General features: G+C 46.0%; 1 protein-coding gene across 5 annotated transcripts; it reads left to right on the top strand.

Annotated features, from left to right (window-relative positions):
• The first annotated feature begins 558 nt into the window (after positions 1-558).
• ZNF671 (zinc finger protein 671) lies at positions 559-17,738 on the top strand. 5 transcript variants are annotated; one of them, XR_014298209.1, is made up of 4 exons: positions 559-838; positions 8,939-9,000; positions 9,312-9,396; positions 10,730-11,164. XR_014298209.1 is itself a non-coding variant. In XM_082677431.1 (4 exons), exons 1-4 carry the CDS (start codon positions 767-769, stop codon positions 17,032-17,034), a joined length of 1,536 nt encoding a protein of 511 aa, XP_082533557.1. In that variant the 5' UTR covers positions 559-766; the 3' UTR covers positions 17,035-17,738. The 5 variants fall into 5 exon arrangements, 3 of the variants coding, with proteins under 3 accessions (XP_082533557.1, XP_082533558.1, XP_082533559.1); XR_014298210.1 differs by having other exon boundaries at positions 10,206-11,164; XM_082677431.1 differs by lacking the exons at positions 8,939-9,000; positions 9,312-9,396; positions 10,730-11,164 and adding exons at positions 14,339-14,465; positions 15,083-15,205; positions 15,821-17,738.
• Positions 17,739-18,915: the final 1,177 nt, after the last annotated feature.

Below are 18,915 nucleotides of genomic sequence, written 5' to 3'. Positions count from 1 at the left end.
GCATGCGGGATCTTTAGTTGTGGCATGCATGTGGGATCTAGTTCCCCGACCAGGGATGGAACACAGGGCCCCTGCGTTGGGAGCGTGGAGTCTTACCCACTGGACCACCAGGAAAGTCCCCAGAATGTATTTAAAAGGCAACAAGGTAATGGTTACTAGCTCCCAGGTATGAATGGACGAGAGAAACTTGGTGTGGTGTGTCCTTTTGGTTTTGCAGCTTTCCAGACAATCCGAAATAATATGACTCCAAACACTTATTTAATTAGTGCAGACAGCAATCCACTGAATCTGCGTGCGGGCCCTTGAAGAGGAGCTAAGCCTCGCCCATCCTCGGGAATTAGGTGTACCACTTACAAACTCCTTTTGTGGTACCCAGCCTTTCCCCAGGAGCTCAGGCCCAGGCCCTGAATCTGAACCTGTGCCTAGGCCGATGGTTCACCAAGAACTACATTACCCAGAAGGCTCTGCGCCACACGTCCAATGAAGACCCGGGAGAGGGGCGTTTCCGTGCGTGCGGAAGACGTCGGAGCGGGACTTCCGGCATCTTAGGCGCAACCAGACATTTTGTCGGTTCTTGTGCGGATCTAAGCGCTAGGGGGCTCTTGAATGCTTGGTCTGGACCGAGGGTGGAGGAATCGGGAAGACGCGTGAGTAGGCGTTGTCCCCCCCGCTCGGAGGCGAGACAAAGTTCGGCGGTGGCGACGCCTGCCTTGACCCTGCCGCCGGGACAGGGCTTGGGACCGCGGTATCCAGGTCCTCAATCCGGATGCCTGCCTCTCCCTGCGCACTCCGCCCACAGACCCCGATGACGGCGGCCGCGCTGAGGGAACTCCCTCAGGTACACGCTCCTCCTCCGGGCCCTCAGCGCCCTCACCCCACCAGACACTAAAGCCCCGAGTGCGGGGCGCCTGCTCCCGTGCCTGCAGCCCAGGCCCGGTGTCCGGGATTGTGGGGTCCCTGTTTCTGACAGTGTGATTGTGCGTGTGAGAGGGGGTCAGGCAGAGGGATCGACAGGTGCAAAGGCTTGGAAGTCGGACTGAGCCAGAGGCATTTGGGAGATCGGGGATCCGTGTCGTGTCAGCATCGAGCAGGATGTGAGGAGTCACACCTGGGTTGAGGAGTTGTATTTTCATTCTGAGGGCTCTGGGAGTCATAAGAGTTTCGAATAGAAGGAGTACTTGATCTGAGTGGAGATTTTAAAACTATCCCACATTTTGCGCTGGGCGAAACAGATTAGGTTGGGGCAGGGAATGTGAGGATGAATGCGTGGAGATTGGTAAAGACGCCACTGCAGCGGCTTCAAGAAATGTTTTGACGGTGGATGGACTCGAGAGCCAGGAGAGGGGGAAGAAGTGATCAGGTTCTGGATTTATTTTAAAGATACCAACAACAACATTTCCTCCTGCATCAGATGAGGCTGTGATTGATAGTAAGTGAAAAAACAAGTTTTAAATTTTTTCTTTTTTGTTTTCATGGACATTTTTTTTTTTTTTTTTGCGTTGTATGTGGGCCTCTCACTGTTGCGGCCTCTCCCGTTGCGGAGCACAGGCTCTGGACGCGCAGGCTCAGCGGCCATGGCTCAAGGGCCCAGCCGCTCCGCGGCATGTGGGATCTTCCCGGACCGGGGCACGAACCTGTGTCCCCTGCGTCGTCAGGCGGACTCTCAACCACTGCACCACTAGGGAAGCCTTCATGGACATTTTGAAAACGGAAATCAGGAAGTCAAACTAGAGAGCAGGTTTCAGAGTGGACATGGTTGATTCTGAGATATCCCAGAGTGGAGGTGTCACATGAGCAGCTGGACTGGAAGGTCTGGCGTTCTGCAGAAGGGGCTGGGTTGGAGATGTCCACAGGGTGTAGAGAGTGGTCTGGACTAGGTCAAGGCCTGGAGATCAGATTTAGGGGTAGCAATCCTTTTTTTTATATATAAATTTATTTATTTTTAAAATTTGTGCCTGCGTTGGGTCTTCGTTGCTGCGCATGGGCTTTCTCTGGTTGTGGCGAGTGGGGGCTATTCTTTGTCGCGGTGTGCAGGCTTCTCACTGTGGTGGCTTCCCTTGTTGCGCAGCACAGGCTTTAGGCGCACGGGCTTCCGTAGTTGTGGCTCGTGGGCTCAGTATTTGTGGCTCGTGGGCTCTAGCGTGCGGGCTCAGTAGTTGTGGCACACGGGCTTAGTTGCTCCGCAGCATGTGGGCTCTTCCCAGACCAGGGATTGAACATGTGTCCCCTGCATTGGCAGGATGATTCTTAACCACTGTGCCACCAGGGAGGTCCCATGGGTAGCAATCTTAAGTATGTTATTTCAAATGGTCCTTGGGGTGAGACGGGAGGGCTGTGGATGGAGGTGGGGGGGGAGGGTGGGCATTTCTGAGACTTCCCTCCACAAAGGAGGGGCATTCTGTTTATCCAGTGTCTGCATGAGGAGAATGCTTTGTAGGGCACAAGGAACCTGGCCTGGCAGAAGAAGATGGGGTGTCGTAAAATAGCTGCCTGATGACAGTTACCCTTGCTTTTGAACAACCTGTTGTAAGAGAAACACACACTGAAAATCTCCTCCAGTGTCAGGAGTGATTCCACTTTACTCAGTCTTGCCAAAGCCACAAAATCCCTCAAATGCCGTATGATAGATTGTCCCAGCCTGTGTGTGTGTGTTTAATTAATTTTTATTGGAGGGTAGTTGCTTTACAATGTTGTGTTAGTTTCTACTGTACAGCAAAGTGAATCAGCTATATGTAGACATATGTCTCCCCTTTTTGGGATTTCCTTCCCATTTAGGTCACTGCAGAGCACTGAGTAGAGTTCCCTGAGCTACACAGCAGGTTCTCATTAGTTATCTCTTTTATACATAGTATCGATAGTGTATATATGTCAATTCCAACCTCCCAATTCATCCCACCACCACCCCCTTTCCCTCCTTGGTGTCCATACGTTTGTTCTCAAAGTCTGTGTCTCTATTTCTGTTTTGCAAATAAGATCATCTATACCATTTTTCTAGATTCCACATATATATGTTAATATACAATATTTGTTTTTCTCTTTCTGACTTACTTCACTCTGTATGACAGTCTCTAGGTCCATCCACATCTCTACAAATAACCCAATTTCGTTCCGTTTTATGGCTGAGTAATGCATTGTATATATGTACCACAGCTTTATCCATTCCTCTGTTTATGAACATTTAGGTTGCTTCCATGTCCTGACTATTGTGAATAGTGCTGCAGTGAACATTGGGGTGCCTCCTTGTGTTTTAGTCTTTGTTATTTATTTATTTATTTGGTTGTTCCGGGTCTTAGTTGTGGCGGGATCTTCGATCTTCATTGCAGCTTGTGAGATATAGTTCCCTGACCAGGGATCGAACCCGGGCCCCCTGCATTGGGAGCACAGAGTCTTAGCCACTGCACTACCAGGGAAGTCCGTCTCCTTGTTCTTGACTAAATGTTCCAAGGAGGACATGCTTCTTGCCTCACAGGAAGTTCCTACCAAAGAATTCCTCTAACAAGTTGTCCCAACACAGGAAATGTTTCTGCCCACACTTCTGTATACTATTTGTAATTTTAATTAGTGTAGGAGAGGCAAAATTCTATCTCTGCCAATCTTAGGTTTTCAGCTGGGTCTCCTTAAGAAAAAAACAGACTAATGAGAAAAACAGTATATTAATATGTGCAGCACACAACACATGAGAGAAACCTAAACCAAAAGTAACTGGAATTGGTGACTTAGAATTCTAGTTTATATTAGTATCTTCGACAAAGAAGAGTAAATTTGTAGACAAATGACAGAATGAAGAAAAGCAGTTTTAGTGCTTCCAAGGGCAGCAAACCGAGAAGGTAAATATGGAGGAGGAACCTAATATTGTGTGGTTTGATTGCAGATTCCTTTGGTGCCAGTCTCTGTGCTGATAATCTGTCTCCAATAAAAGGAGAATTTATATCTTGCCTTTAGGTAGAAAAGGGGGAGCTTTTTCTGTGTTTGCTGTTTCTCACTGCCTTCAGCTCAAAATAATTTTTATGTCAAAGAGGCATATTTTGGGGTGATATTATTCTGATCTTCTTCATGAGCTACAAAACAGCCAGGAAAGATAGTTTGTGTTATTGAAATTCCTATATTATTCTCCCTTTGTATACTCTATCCAATTGATTTTATGAGAGAATTAAGCATTAGTTTCCCAAGGAATCCATTGTAGGTAGTGAACTGATTATTCTTATATGCATTTAGACTGGTCCTAGGCATGTACTTTCCTTCGGGTATTTAAGACAGTATCCACTGAAACCATTTTCTGTGGGCACAAATTCTCTCATGGAACCCCATTTGAGAAAGGCTGCTAAAGATTATGGTCTCACCAATTCTATTGTGTATGGGTGGGTTTTCTTACACCAATAAGCAATTCTCCCACGTCAGCTGAGTGTCCTATAATTCAAGTCAATTCTGACACTGTTTACACAGAGATAGCATCAGATCCCACAGGTTAAGGTCTCAGTCCCATAAGACTCCCCCCACCCCACACACACCCTTTCAGACACCAGTCGTTAAGTCCATGTTTTCACCTGGGTTTCTGAACTGATTGGAGGTTCCAACAGCCTCCTTTTCAGGTTCAATCAATTTTCTTATAGTGGCTCACAGAACTCAGAGAAACATTTTACTAACTAGATTACCAGTTTATTATAAAAAGATATAACCCAAGAACAGCCACATGAAAGAGATGCATACAGGGAAAGGTATGGGGAAAGGGTGCAGAGTTCCCATGCACATTGCTCTTCCTGCATCTCCATGTGTTCGTCAACTTGGAAGCTCTCTGAACCCTATTCTTTTGGGGTTTTATGGAGGCTTCATTTCACAGGCATGATTGATTACATCCTTGACCATTGGCGATCGAACTCAGTCGCCGACCGCTGTACCCCCTCAGAGGTCAGGGGCTAGGACTGAAAATTCCAACCCTCTAATCATGTGGTTGGTTCTCCTGGAAACCAGCCCTACCATCCTTTTGTGCTTTCCCAAAGTAACCTCATAAGGGCATTTTTATTGCTCTTCTCACTTAGGAAATACCTAAGGTTTTAGGAGTTCTGTGCCCAAAACCTGGACAAAGACCAAATACGGGAACTTCCCTAGTGACACAGTGGTTAAGAATCCGTCTGCCAGTGCAGGGGACACGGGTTCGAGCCCTGGTCCGGGAAGATCCCACATGCTGCTGAGCAACCAAGCCCGTGCGCTACAACTACTGAGCCTGTGCTCTAGAGCCCGTGAACCACAACTACTGAAGCCCGTGCTCCACAACAAGAGAAGCCACTACATTGAGAAGTCCGTGCACCACAACAAAGAGTAACCCCCACTTGCTGCAACTAGAGAAAGCCCACGCGCAGTAACAAAGTCCCAACGTAGCCAAATAAATTTATTTTAAAAATTAAAAGACCAAATACGTATTTATTGTTATAAATCATATTATTACACTGCTCTAGTAAACAAATATACATATATTCATAGAGAATTCATAAAACTTGAGATCTGTGTTGTGGCTTCATTTTCCCTTTGTGAATGTAATTTTTCAAATGTTCAACTGTGTAAAATCAAGATGAATGTGTATCTTCTGAATGTTATAGTATTATTATTTTTTTAAAATATTGACATGTCGTGAATTTTTAAATTTATTTATTTATTTATTTATGGCTGTGTTGGGTCTTCGCTTCTGTGCGAGGGCTTTCTCTAGTTGTGGCAATCAGGGGTCACTCTTCATCGCGGTGCGCAGGCCTCTCACTATCGCGGCCTCTCTTGTTGCGGAGCACAGGCTCCAGACGCTTAGGCTCAGTAATTGTGGCTCACGGGCCCAGTTGCTCCGTGGCATGTGGGATCTTCCCAGACCAGGGTTCGAACCCGTGTCCCCTGCATTGGCAGGCAGATTCTCAACCACTGTGCCACCAGGGAAGCCCTGAATGTTATATTTTTAATATCATTTATATGCTTATTCTTTGTCTGATTTATCCCTTTCTAAGAAGATAAGAGCAAGTAAGTTATACATTTGTACCCACAATTCTTTTTCAGTTTTATTGCTTTAAATATCTCATATATTTAAATTATAGGGAGAGATTGTCAGACTGTATTAAATGCATGGGCAAACTCCATGCAACGTATAACAAATGATCCTTAATTACAAACATAAGTATATGCTAAAAGGAATGGAATGAAATAAGACATGAATATTAACCATAAGAAGGTTGGAGAAGTGGACTTCCCTGGTGGTGCAGTGGTTAAGAATCTGCCTGTCAATGCAGGGGACACGAGTTTGAGCCTTGGTCCGGGAAGATCCCATATGCCACGGAGCAGCTACGACCATGCGCCACAAGTACTGAGCCTGAGCTGTAGAGCCTGTGAACCACAACTACTGAAGCCCGCGCACCTAGAGCCTGTGCTCCGCAATGAAAGGCCACCACAATGGGAAGCCTGCACACCGCAACGAAGAGTAGCCCCTGCTCACTGCAACTAGAGAAAGCCCGCATGCAGCAACAAAGACCCAACGCAGCTAAAAATAAATAAATAAATAAATTTATTTTAAAAAGAGGGTTGGAGAGGTTATAGTAATATAAGAAAATGTCAACTTTAGGAAAAATAACATTACCAAAGATAACATAGGGACATCTTATTAAACACGTAATTTAAATCAAGAAGATTTTAAAATGCTAAATGGGGAATTACCTGGTGGTCCAATGGTTAGGACTCTGTGCTTCTACTGCAGGCGGCACAGGTTCTATCCCTGGTCAGGGAAGAAAGATCCCACTAGCCATGTGGTGCTGCCACAAATGAATGAATGAATGAATGAATGAATGAATGAATATGCTAAATGTATTTGTACCTGAGAACAGGCTTTCAAAACTCTTTCAATAATTAATAGAATAGGCAGGAAAACCGTAAGGATATACAAGACATGACCAATATCATCAGCTAACTTGATTCAGTAGATATGTATAAAACATTACTCCAGTCTATAGCAGAATACACATTCTTTTCAGGTACACATGGTACATTCCTCCAAGATAAACCAAATGCTAGGGACATAAAATAATTTTCAGTAAGCTTTAAAATTGAAGCAGTATAGAATATATTCTCTAAATAAAGCAAAACTAAATTAGAAATTTTAAAATATCCTAGAAAATCCACAGACATTTAAATTTTAAAGAACTGTTAAGTATCAAAGAGTAAAAGAAATAAGGAAACCAATAGAAGATAAATTAGGAGCATATTTTTGTGAAACAGGCAAGAATAATTTTTTTTTTAACTTTTTTTTGGCCGTGCCATGCAGCATGTGAGATTGAACCTGTGTTCCCTGTATTGGAAGCACGGAGTCTTAACCACTGGACTGCCAGGGAAGTCACAAGAACAATTTAAATGTATCAGTAACAAGCAAAATATATTGTGTCGAAAATTAATGAATGTATTTCTTTTAGAATTGCAGCCTTCTATTCTGTAAAGCCCGTGACAGCCAAAATTTAAAGCGTGAAAGACTGGGGCTTCCCTGGTGGCGCAGTGGTTGAGAGTCCGCCTGCAGATGCAGGGGACACGGGTTCGTTCCCCGGTCCGGGAAGACCCCACATACCACGGAGCGGCTGGTCCCGTGAACCATGGCCGCTGAGCCTGGGCGTCTGGAGCCTGTGCTGCGCAACGGGAGACGCCACAACAGTGAGAGGCCCGCGTACTGCAAAAAAAATAAATAAATAAACAAAGAGTGAAAGACTATCTTGAATGTCTAAAACTGCCAAGGGATGAACACACAGGGCATAGGAGGAAATCGTATTAGTTAGAACAACAAATACAACTCCAACCTAAATGACCAAAATAGGAGCAATCAATGGAAGAAGGAATCAAGGTGATTATCAGGCATATGACAAGATTTACAAACACATTGATATTTTAGAACTGCATACCAAATACAGCTGTCTTTACAGAACACATAATAGAATGTAAAGATGGGCTTCCCTTGTGGCGCAGTGGTTAAGAATCCGCCTGCCACATGCCGCAGAGCAGGTAAGCCTGTGCGCCACAACTACTGAGCCTGTGCTCTAGAACACGTGAGCCACAATTACTGAGCCCACGTACTGCAACTACTGAAGCCCGCGTGCCTAGAGCCCGTGCTCCACAACAAGAGAAGCCACTGCAGTGAGACGGCTGTGCATCGCAACAAAGAGTAGCCCCCCTCGCCACAACTAGAGAAAGCCTGCGCGTGGCAATGAAGACCAAACACAGCCAAAAATAAATAAATAAAATTAATTAATTAAAAAAATAGAATGTAAAGAAAATTGTAAGACATCTGAAAATTTTAGTAGAACTATCCTCATGAAAATAGATATAAATATCATTAAGATAGTATTAGCAAATAAAATTCAGCAGTGTGTAAAAAGAATTATATATCATGACCAAGAGAGATTTCTTTCAGTGGTGCCAGGTTTGTTTAATATTAGAAGAGCAAAGAATGTTATCCAACATATTAACAGGCTAAAGAAAAAAAAAGAAGAAAAATCATATCATATCAATTGATGCAGAGGACTCACTAGCATAACAATGTAGCAAAGTGCTGTGTACAGTTCTCTTTCTCTTTATATATATGTATAAATACACGTGTGTGTGGTAGACAGGGATATAGATGTAAATGAACTGTGTTCTATATGTTAACAATACACAGAAAGCAAAAATTGAATGATTAAAATTTACAAATCTATAGTATAAAAAATACTTAGGAATGAATATAATGAAACATGTACATGTTCTTTCATTATATTCATTCCTAAGTATTTTATTGAAAACTACAAAGTTATTTTCTCAGTATTACTGAAAACTTCAAAGTTTAGTTGAAATCTACAAAAACACTTCTGCTGAGGGAAGTTAAAGATGATCTAGACAAATGGAGCAATCTTTTCCATAGAATTCAGTGACTGCACTTTTTCCCTTTTCCCAGGGTTTAGTGCTCACTTTGGACCCAAGTATCAAGTGGTGGAATCCTGTTGGAGACTGGATCTGGTAAGCTTGAGTCATGGGAATTCAGGCTGAGCTTCCACTTACTACACAGATCCAACTGGAGCCAGTTTACCTTAGGATAGTTGGGGGAGGGGGGGTCTGGTGGGGGTGAGGTTCTGGTTCCTGGAGGAATTGAGCACCTGAAACCCTCTGAATCAAGTCAAGAGAATGTGGATGGTCAGGAGTCATTTTCTGTCCTCCATTGGGAAGGGTTTGAAGCACTGTTGGAAGAATGACCAGAGGATGTCATGTAATTCCCCAGGTAATAATCCCAAAAACCATGTGCTGTGAATACTGTTATTTCCCCGTTTCAGAAATGAGGGGACTGAAGCTTGGAGGAGTGAGGCTTTCTGCATAAGGTACTATAATCAGTAATGGGGTTACCAGCTGCAAACCCAGGTAAGCCTCCCCCTAGAGCTCAGCCTGTGAAGTCAGACACTGGACACCATGTGCTAGATTGCATTGAATTTGAAGCCAAACACAACATGATTGGTTCTAATGCAAGTTCAAAGATTGTGAATTTGAAAGTAAGATATAGAAGAATTATGCTACAACACTATGCTGTACTTACTCCTGAGGGAAAAATTTTTTTAGATTATTTATTTATTTATTTTATTTTGGTTGCATCGGGTCTTAGTTGTGGTATGTGGGATCTTTCATTGCAGCGTGTGGGTTTCTCTCTAGTTGTGGTGCGCAGGCTCTGTAGCTGTGGCACGTAGGTTACAGAGCATGTGGGCTCTGTAGTTTGTGGCATGCAGGCTCTCTAGTTGAGGCACACGAGCGCAGTAGTTGTGGCGCATGGACTTAGCTGCCCCACAGCATGTGGGATCTTAGTTCCCTGACCAGGAATCGAAGCCTCATCCCCTGCACTGTAAGGCGGATTCTTTACCACTGTACCGCCAGGAAAGTCCCAGGAAAATATTTCTTAAACTGTAAATCTTGAATCATCTTGTCTAGAACATATCCCTAGTGCAACTGGCTACCTGAAATTGATAACGTCATTCTGTATGTGTGATTATTTTTTTCTTGAAATAATTTTAAATGGCACAGATTGTACACTGCTATCCTGTAAAATTTTAAATCATTCCTGTTAAGGCTACTCGTAGGTTCAGGGTATGTGTATGTGAATTTTTTCTTTTTCTTTTCTTTTTTTTTTTCGCGGTACGTGGGCCTCTCACTGTTGTTGCCTCTCCTGTTGCGGAGCACAGGCTCCGGACGCGCAGGCTCAGCGGCCGTGGCTCACAGGCCCAGCTGCTCCGCGGCATGTGGGATCTTCCCGGACCGGGGCACGAACCCGTGTCCCCTGCATCGGCAGGCGGACTCTTAACCACTGCGCCACCAGGGAAGCCCTGTGTATGTGAATTTTGACAGATGCTGCAAGTAGGCAGCCTTGACTCACCTCCTACCACATGGGTACCTGAGAGCCCAGGTTTGTGATGATAAGGACCATGTATTCAGCACTAATCATGCACCTTGCACTGGTTTAATCACTTGATACTTAACCTCACCAAGGTATGGGCACTATTTTTTTCTGCTGTTTTAGTGAATGGACGTTTATGTTTGAGGAATATTTAAACAATTTCACAGAGGTCTGCTAGGGAGGTTTTGTCTTCATTTTACATTTCACAACATGGAGGTGAAACTGCTGGCCTTGGGTCCCAAATTCGGAAGGATGAGGCTGGGATTTGCAGGCTGTGAACCTCCAAAACAGCTAGCGTTGTATCACGCTCAGGATATGAAGCGCGCACTGGAGATTTTATATGAAGCCGACCCCCACCGGAGGAAAACTGCTGACCGCAAGCACGTAGACCCCAGACGGGTTGAAACCAGAAGATTGCTGATGCTCGAAACTTCACCTTGATGCCAACCAATCTGAGAATTGAACACAAGTGGATCATGCACCCTGCAGCCCCTCCCTCACATGGCCTTTAAAACCTTTGTCTCCTAACCAGCAACTTGGAGATGGTCTTAGGACATTAGTCCACCAGCTTCCCAGATTGCTGGCCTCCTGAATAAAGCAACTTTTCCTTTTCCACCAACACTTGTTTGTCGAGTATTGGCTTTTCGAGTGGCGAGCAGCTGAACTCGGGTTTGGTACCAACCTCATCCAGTTACAGAGACTCTGAGGTATGAAATGCAGCCTGAGGCTCGGGAGCAACTGGCAGGCTAAGACAGTAGGCACTCAATTCCTTTGCCTTCCACCTTCTGACCACAGGCTGCCCCTCAACACCTGGTGTCGAGGTGGAGACTGCAGTACCCAGAATTCTCAGTGCCACAGGGTGTCAGCTCTCTGCCAATCATGGCCCAGGAGAGGGGCCTTTTTCTGTGAGCACTTCACTTTGGGGCAGGGCTTCCGGTACCCCATCTCGTTTCTGGGGTTGTAGAATCCTGGAGACGGGAATAGCACCTCCATCCCCTGGTGTGATATGGGCTGTTCCGATCCCTTTTGCCCACAGGCTCCAATGACAGTGGCCAAGCTGATAGCTGAGCCCTCACCTTCCCAATATGTGGGATTACGTGTCTTTGCTCTCCCCTGTCCCAGCAGTTGTGTCTGCAGGCTCTGAGGAGGCAGTCTCCGTCTAAGCCATCGTTACATGGAGAAGTTTCTGTAGAACCCAGAGAGATGAGGGATGGAAGGCGTCCCAGGCATGTTCAGATGCTTGGAGTTGAAGCTGAGCTGTGAGTGTCCAACAAACAATTAGTCTCTTTCCTTTCTGGGGGAGACAACATGGGGACAGGTTTCAGGCCTGAAATGGCCAGCTGAGCGTCTTGCCCTCTATTCTGAGGATGATGGGAGCCATGGGGAAAGTGGAGCAGAGTCTCAGCAGTCTTCCTCTGGCAGCAGAGAGAACAGACAGTGAAGGGCTAGAGTGATGGTGGAGACGGAGTGATGGTAGGTGTGGAAATTATTCACATTTATTCAGAGCTTGCTAATAGCAAGGGGGTTGGGCATCATCACTTGCCTTTGGCTGAGGCTCGAGGGCAGGGGAGAGGGAAAGCTGACTGGCCCCTAAGTTGGAAATGGGTGTAAAGGGAAGAGGGCAGTTTTGGGGTTTTTTAAAATAAATTTATATATATATTTATTTTTTGGGTCCTTTGGGTCTTTGTTGCTATGCACGGGCTTTCTCTAGTTGAGGCGAGTGGGGGCCGCTCTTCGTTGCAGTGCGCGGGCTTCTCATGGTGGTGGCGTCTCTTGTTGCGGGGCATGGGCTCTAGGGGCATGGGCTTCAGTAGTTGTGGCATGCAGGCTCTAGAGCACAAGCTCAGTAGTTGTGGCGCACGGGCTTAGTTGTTCCGCGGCATGTGGGATCTTCCCGGACCAGGGCTTGAACCTGTGTCCCCTCCATTGGCAGGAGGATTCTTAACCACTGTGCCACCATGGAAGTCCCAGGAAGGCAGTTTTTATGAGATTTCTGACCGTTTCGGTTCAGTTGCTGCAGAGGTTATAGGTGAGAATTTTATTTTTATATATGGTCACACCACAGGGAAATCAGGGAGGAGACTACTGCAGCAGTCTAAATGAGCATTGATGGGCTGCACCAGAGTGATTGCTGTGAAGGTGGCACAGAGGTTGTGTTCTCATGCTGATACTTTACTAGGGCTGATTTTATTTTCTGAAGTGGATTGTGAGAGAAGGAAGTAAAGGAGAGATGACCCAAAGCTTTGGGTTTAGCTGCTGGAAGGATGGAAATGCCAGCCACTGAAATGGGGAGGTCTGTTGTAAAGTTAATTTTCAGATAATTAAGTGTAGGAAAGTTGTGACTGGTGTGGGGACAACATGTATGTGATAAGCAGCTTAATGACCTCCCAAAGATGTCCATTTTCTAATCCCTAGAAGCTTCGGACGTGTTATCTCACATGGCAACAGGGACTTTTTTTTTTTAATGTTTATTTATTTATTTGGTTGTGCTGGGTCTTAGTTGCAGCGGGCAGGCTCCTTAGTTGAGGCTCACTGCTCCTTAGTTGTCCAAACTCTTGGTTGCCGAACGCATGTGGGATCTAGTTCCCTGACAAGGGAACGAACCCAGGCCCCCTGAATTGGGAGCGCGAAGTCTTAACCGCTGTGCCACCAGGGAAGTCCCGCAACAGGGACTTTATATATGTGATTAAGCTAATGATCTTGAGATGGACAGATTATCCTGGGTTATCCCGTGGACCCAGTGTAATCACAGGAGGATCAGAATCAAAGAAGGAGATTTGAGGAATGAAACAGATGTCAGAATGATAGTTGCTGACTTTGCCGATGGAGGAAGGGGCAAGGACTCAAGGATGCAGGAGGTTTTTTAGAAGCTAGAAAAGCTAAGGAAACAGATTCTTCTGTGGAGCTGCCAGAAGGAATATAATGCTGCTGACATCATTTTTTTTTTTTTTTTGGTCTTAGTTTCGGCAGGCAGGCTCCTTAGTTGTGGCATGCAAACTCTTAGTTGTGGCATGCATGTGGGATCTAGTTCCCTGACCAGGGGTCGAACCCAGGCTCGCTGCATTGGAAGGTGGATTCTTAACCACTGTGCCACCAGGGAAGTCCCAATCCTGCTGACATTTTGATCTTTAGCCTAGTGAAGCCCATTTTGGACTTACAACCTCCAGATGTAAGATGATAAATTTGAGTTGATTTAAGCCACCGAGCTACTAGTGATTTGTTACAGCAGTAATAGGAAACTTAATACAGTGTACAACTGAGAAATGGAAGAGGGCTCAGAGTAACTGAGGTGTGCATGTGGTTCTGGGTGCCCGTGATTTGAAGAAAGGAAAAGGGCCAGATTGGGAGGGTTTTAAAGCAGGAATGGGGGCTTTGGCAGTGGGGGCCACTGGAGGTTTGGGACAAGATAGCATCCTGATTGTATTGCCAAGTGTTCTCTCCATGCTGTGTACAGAGTGACATCTGGGGAGTCCAGGGTAATGTCTGTGGTGTGGGCCAGAAAGTTGGTTTTAGGTAGCTGAAGATGTGAGGCAGGCATGGTCCAAAGAGTGATGTGCAGGAGAGGAGGGAGTGTAAACTGATTGGCCTAGGACCCTGTTTTGAGGGGCTTAAGTGAAAAGAGTGAGTGCAGGTTTAGGAAGTATGTCCAGGGAGTATGCTGTGGGGTTCCCCAGGGGAACTGGGCCAGGCTCAGAGCTTAAATGGCATCTATCTCCCAACCTGCTTGTTGTTGCTGTGGGCTGACACAGTGATCACTGGGGGTAGTCAGGAGAGAGAAAGGACCGATGGTATCAATGCCTGGTACTTCGTTTGACTTGGGGACCTCGGGACATGGGTGAGCAAGACATTGTTGTGCGTAGGTAGAGTGGGGATACTCACTTGAGACACTTTTCATGGACCTTGCTGTCCCCATCTTTGCAGGGCTGTGCCATCTCTGAGGACGTGTTTGTGTACTTCTCCCGGGAAGAATGGGTGCTCCTTGATGAGGATCAGAGACTCCTGTACCGGGATGTGATGTTGGAGAACTTTGCACTTTTAGCCTCCCTGGGTAAGACCCTCACACCAACTCCATCTCCTTTCTCCTTTCCCACAGGGACCACTCTGTCCTTCCCACACAGCTTTCTTGCCATGTTTCCTGGAGTAGGTGCCATGGCTGCCAGGGCTATGCTCGATGGTGTGTCCTCACTTCTTACTGAGCAGCCCCGAAGCCACGCAGCAAAAGGTTTGGGGGTCACAAGACATAGTTTTCCCAATGGAACCCATAGTCTTGGTCACTTTCTGGGCTGGTGAATCTGTCTAGAATTATGACACCCCTGTGCCCAAGGTTCTGCCCCTTTCCTCCAGGTGACATTTTCTGGGGTTCCATTATACCAGGAGTTACAGGCACTCACATAGTCACTACTTATGTAGACTCTTGGATGCTTCCTTCATGGTTCTTTTTGTAATAATTATAATTATTATTATTATTTTGGCTGAGTAGTGTGGCATGCAGGATCTTAGTTCCCTGACTAGGGATTGAACCCACACCCCGTGCAGTGGAAGCACAGGGTCTTAACCACTGGACTGCCAGGGAAGTCCCAGTAATAATTATTATTCTTTAACTTATGGTCTGTCATAGGGTGGGTTTCTCTGAGCCAGTACTCACCAGTGCTGGGTTTCGCTTAGGAATTACATCCTCCAGATCATATTTAGTCACGCAGCTGGAGCAAGGGGAGGAGCCCTGGATGCCTGCCCAGGTGGATATGACTCCAGCCACAGAGAAAGAGGTTCAGAAGGGACCTGGACCTGGTGAGTGGACACCAAGGAAGGGCATGATGTCAAGGTTGGGTTCAAATCCAGAGATATTGACTGTTTCCACCTGTGTTTGATTTCAAGGCCTGTGGACACACAGTGTTTCTACATGTCCTTCCCCATTCTGGACACTGTGACTTATTTCTAGTCTGATTTCTAGCCCCTGGCATCCACCTTGCATCCATACCTCCTTACTGCTCACTCCGCATTCGTCTGCAACATTGGCCTGCACTTAATGTGTCACGAGATGTGCACATATCCTTCAGTAATCTTTGAACACCAGTTGCTTACTTGTGATTGTAGTTTCCTGGGCCTGGACATGCCCTTCTGCCTAGCACTCGCCTGTCCCAACAGCCAACGTCCTACTGGAAACTGTTTGCTCTATTCTGTCCTCATTCTGCCCTCATGTCCTTGCCTTCAGGAGGCCTCCCCCATTCTGTGACCTTCAGAGGCCCTGCACTGCATAGCAATCCCTTCCTCAACCTATCCCTGCCTCTCTGTCCTGTAAACGGTCCCATGGACTTATCCTCGGTGTGTTAGATACATTTATGATGGGGTTGTCCCCTCCTTCAAAGTCAACATGCATCTCATTGGGCACTTCTCTGCTTTCAGGTTGTTGGTGTGGAGTGGAGGCTGAGGCTGTTTCCTCTGAGCAGAGTGTTTATTTAGAAGGAGTGTCACAGTTCAGGACTCCTGTGGCAGGTCTGAAAACCCACCCATGTGACATGTCTGGCCCAATATTGAAAGACTTCTTACATCTGACTGAATACCCATGGGGGAAAGCCAGGCAGGAACCACACATATGTGAGGCACATGGGAAGCAGTTCTGGTTCAGTGCAGACCTTCACCAGCACCACAAGCAGCACAGTGGAGAGAAATTCTTCAGGAGGGATGAGGGCAGGGACACTGTGAAAAGCTGCAGAATCTGTGTGCCAGAGAAGACCTACATACATGGTGAGGGCAGAGTGGACTTACCAGCCACCTCTGGCCTTCAGCACCAGGTTTCTCATGACAGAATGAAGCCCCATAAGAGCACTGAGCTTGGGGGAGCCCTTAGCACTGGACAGAAGCTTCATAAATGTAGTGAATGTGGGAAAGTGTTCACTCGGAAAGACACACTTGCAAGGCACCAGAGAATCCACACTGGAGAAAGGCCTTATGAGTGCAGCCAATGTGGGAAATTCTTTAGCCAAAGCTGTGACCTTTTTAAACATCAGACAGTCCACACTGGAGAAAGGCCTTTTGAGTGCAGTGAGTGTGGGAAGTTCTTTAGACAAGTCTCTGGTCTTGTTGAACACAGGCGAGTTCACACAGGTGAAAGGCTCTATCAGTGCAGTAACTGTGGAAAATTCTTTAGCAGCAAGTCTAACCTCATTCGACACCAGGAGGTTCACACAGGAGCAAAGCCTTATGTGTGCAGTGAGTGTGGGAAAGAATTCAACCGCAGACACACACTGGTTCTGCACCAGAGGACTCACACTGGAGAAAGGCCTTATGAGTGCAGGGAGTGCGGGAAGTCCTTCAGTCAAAGCTCCCACCTTAACGTACACTGGCGAATTCATAGCAGTGATTATGAATGCAGCAGATGTGGGAAAGCCTTTAGCTGCATCTCCAAACTCGTTCAGCACCAAAAAGTTCACTCTGGAGAAAAGCCTTACGAGTGCAGCAGATGTGGGAAAGCCTTCACCCAAAGGCCAAACCTTATTCGGCACTGGAAGGTTCACACTGGAGAAAGGTCCTCTGAGTGCAGGGAGTGTGGGAAGGACTTCAACCACAGACACACACTTGTTCTCCACCAGAGGACTCACACTGGAGAAAGGCCGTGAGAGTACAGTGAGTGCAGGAAGCCTTTTAGCCAGCACTCCCAACTTGCTGTACACTTGAGAGTATCTAGCAGTGCTTGTGAGTGCAGCAGACGTGGGAAAGCCTTCACCCAAAGGCCAAACCTTATTCGGCACAGGAAGTCCATGCTGGACAAAGGCTTTAGAGTACAGGGAATGTACTGTCTCCTTGTTCAACCTAACAACTGTCCCCAGAGTGAAGCCCTGAATGTGGGTTTTGTGAGAGAGCCGTCAGTCAGAAGTGAAACCTCATACATACAAACATCCACAACAGGAAGATTCCTGATGAGTGCCACACACGTGAGGTGCTTTTAGAAGCTGTGGCGCACATTCTAAACTGCTTAGTGCCTTTCCCGGTTGGTAGAAGGCATCCTGCTGTTCCCATCTGTCAAAGTCCCACAGGGTGTGTCAGTTACAAGCTTAGGCAGACCTCTGCCATCTCTCCAGTCCCTGGAAGGAGTCATGACTGGCCTCAGTGGCCTACAGGGGGCGTCATTTTCACCCTTTGACTGGCTTAGGTGTGGAAAGAATCAGCTCATAAGATGGGCTCTCCAGGGAGCTTGCAGAGATATACCTTCGTGTATTTCTTGGTCTCATTGTGGATGTATACAGTCTCCAAGTCCCACAACCCTGGAACTCTGTGTCCCACATTTGCTCGTGTTTGTACAATAATAAAGTCCTTACTCTGAGCTGCCTTTAATCTTGAGGGCTCTGTTCATTGTGTGGAGTGTGTTGAGGACACAACTGTGTTCTACCAGCATGAAATGATAAACAGATTTTGTGGGAATCCTTGGTTTTCTGTGCTTCAGAGAGGACAGCATGATGGCAAAGAATAGCTGTCCACTATTGGCCCAATTTGCATTGCTACCCAAGACCTTCTAGGAATGACTTCAGGGCTCTGTGAGACATACCATGTGGCCTGGAGGCTAGTTTTATTTGTGGGTCCATAAGTAAGTATGAAGAAGAGCAGTTGGTCCCTTGTTCCTATAGAATGTTTCCTATTCCCAAGCATTATTAAGAGGCAGCTGGCCTCTGGTACCTGCCAAGGAGCCTGAGTTCAGAATTCGGTAGGCAGGTGTCACTGGCTGGAAGACCTACAAGAGCCAGGTGGAAACCATATGGTTCAGAAACATTGGGTGTGAATAATAAGTAGTTGGAGAGATTACAACACCCTAGAGAGATATACCTGCTAAAGGTACCTGCTAAGATATTCTCCTGCTATGGCTGTGTAGGATGAGAAGGTACAGAAATTGTCAGGACCTTCAGAGCTATTATCTATCCTATGGTCAATATCACTTGCAGGACAATCTATAAACATTTTGTGGATTCCCTTAGATTCAGTGAATCAAGTCAAGGCTATTGCTGTGCAGGCAGGAAAATGGTTGAGAGAATGGAGATCTAGGATTCCAGAGATGTGGGTTTTGTGACTTATCCAGTGTTTTTGGTGACTCCCATTGAAAGAGGTTTATTATAGGGCTGCCTGTAGGATTTAGCTTGTCCTTTCTATTTTCTTAAGGTGGACTGTGTCATTTATTTGAGAACCCCCTTCTAATGTAGTCATTTATTCTGTAAGTTTCCCTGTAAGTAGTACTATATCAGCAGCATCCCATAAATTTTGATATATTGTGCACTTGTTTCATGTAAGGTAGAATTTGTTTAAAACTGGACTGGAAAAGTTCTAACTTTATCTCTAGGGACTTCTGAATATCTGGCTTTGACCCTTTGCTAAGATAAGGACAGCAGGATTTATTTTGTGTTGTTTAATATCCAAAGATCCTGTGACAACTCTAGGGTCACTTTGATTGCTAATGGTAATGTTTATGCAGTCTGGCTCGACTGTTACCAGAAGGGCATAAAAATCCCTGC

Source organism: Grampus griseus, assembly GCF_964374135.1.
Source record: "Grampus griseus genome assembly, chromosome: 19".
NCBI classification, from domain to species: domain Eukaryota; kingdom Metazoa; phylum Chordata; class Mammalia; order Artiodactyla; family Delphinidae; genus Grampus; species Grampus griseus.
The sequence above is the reverse complement of the archived record's forward strand: the minus strand, read 5'-3'. Positions and strand labels throughout refer to the sequence as shown.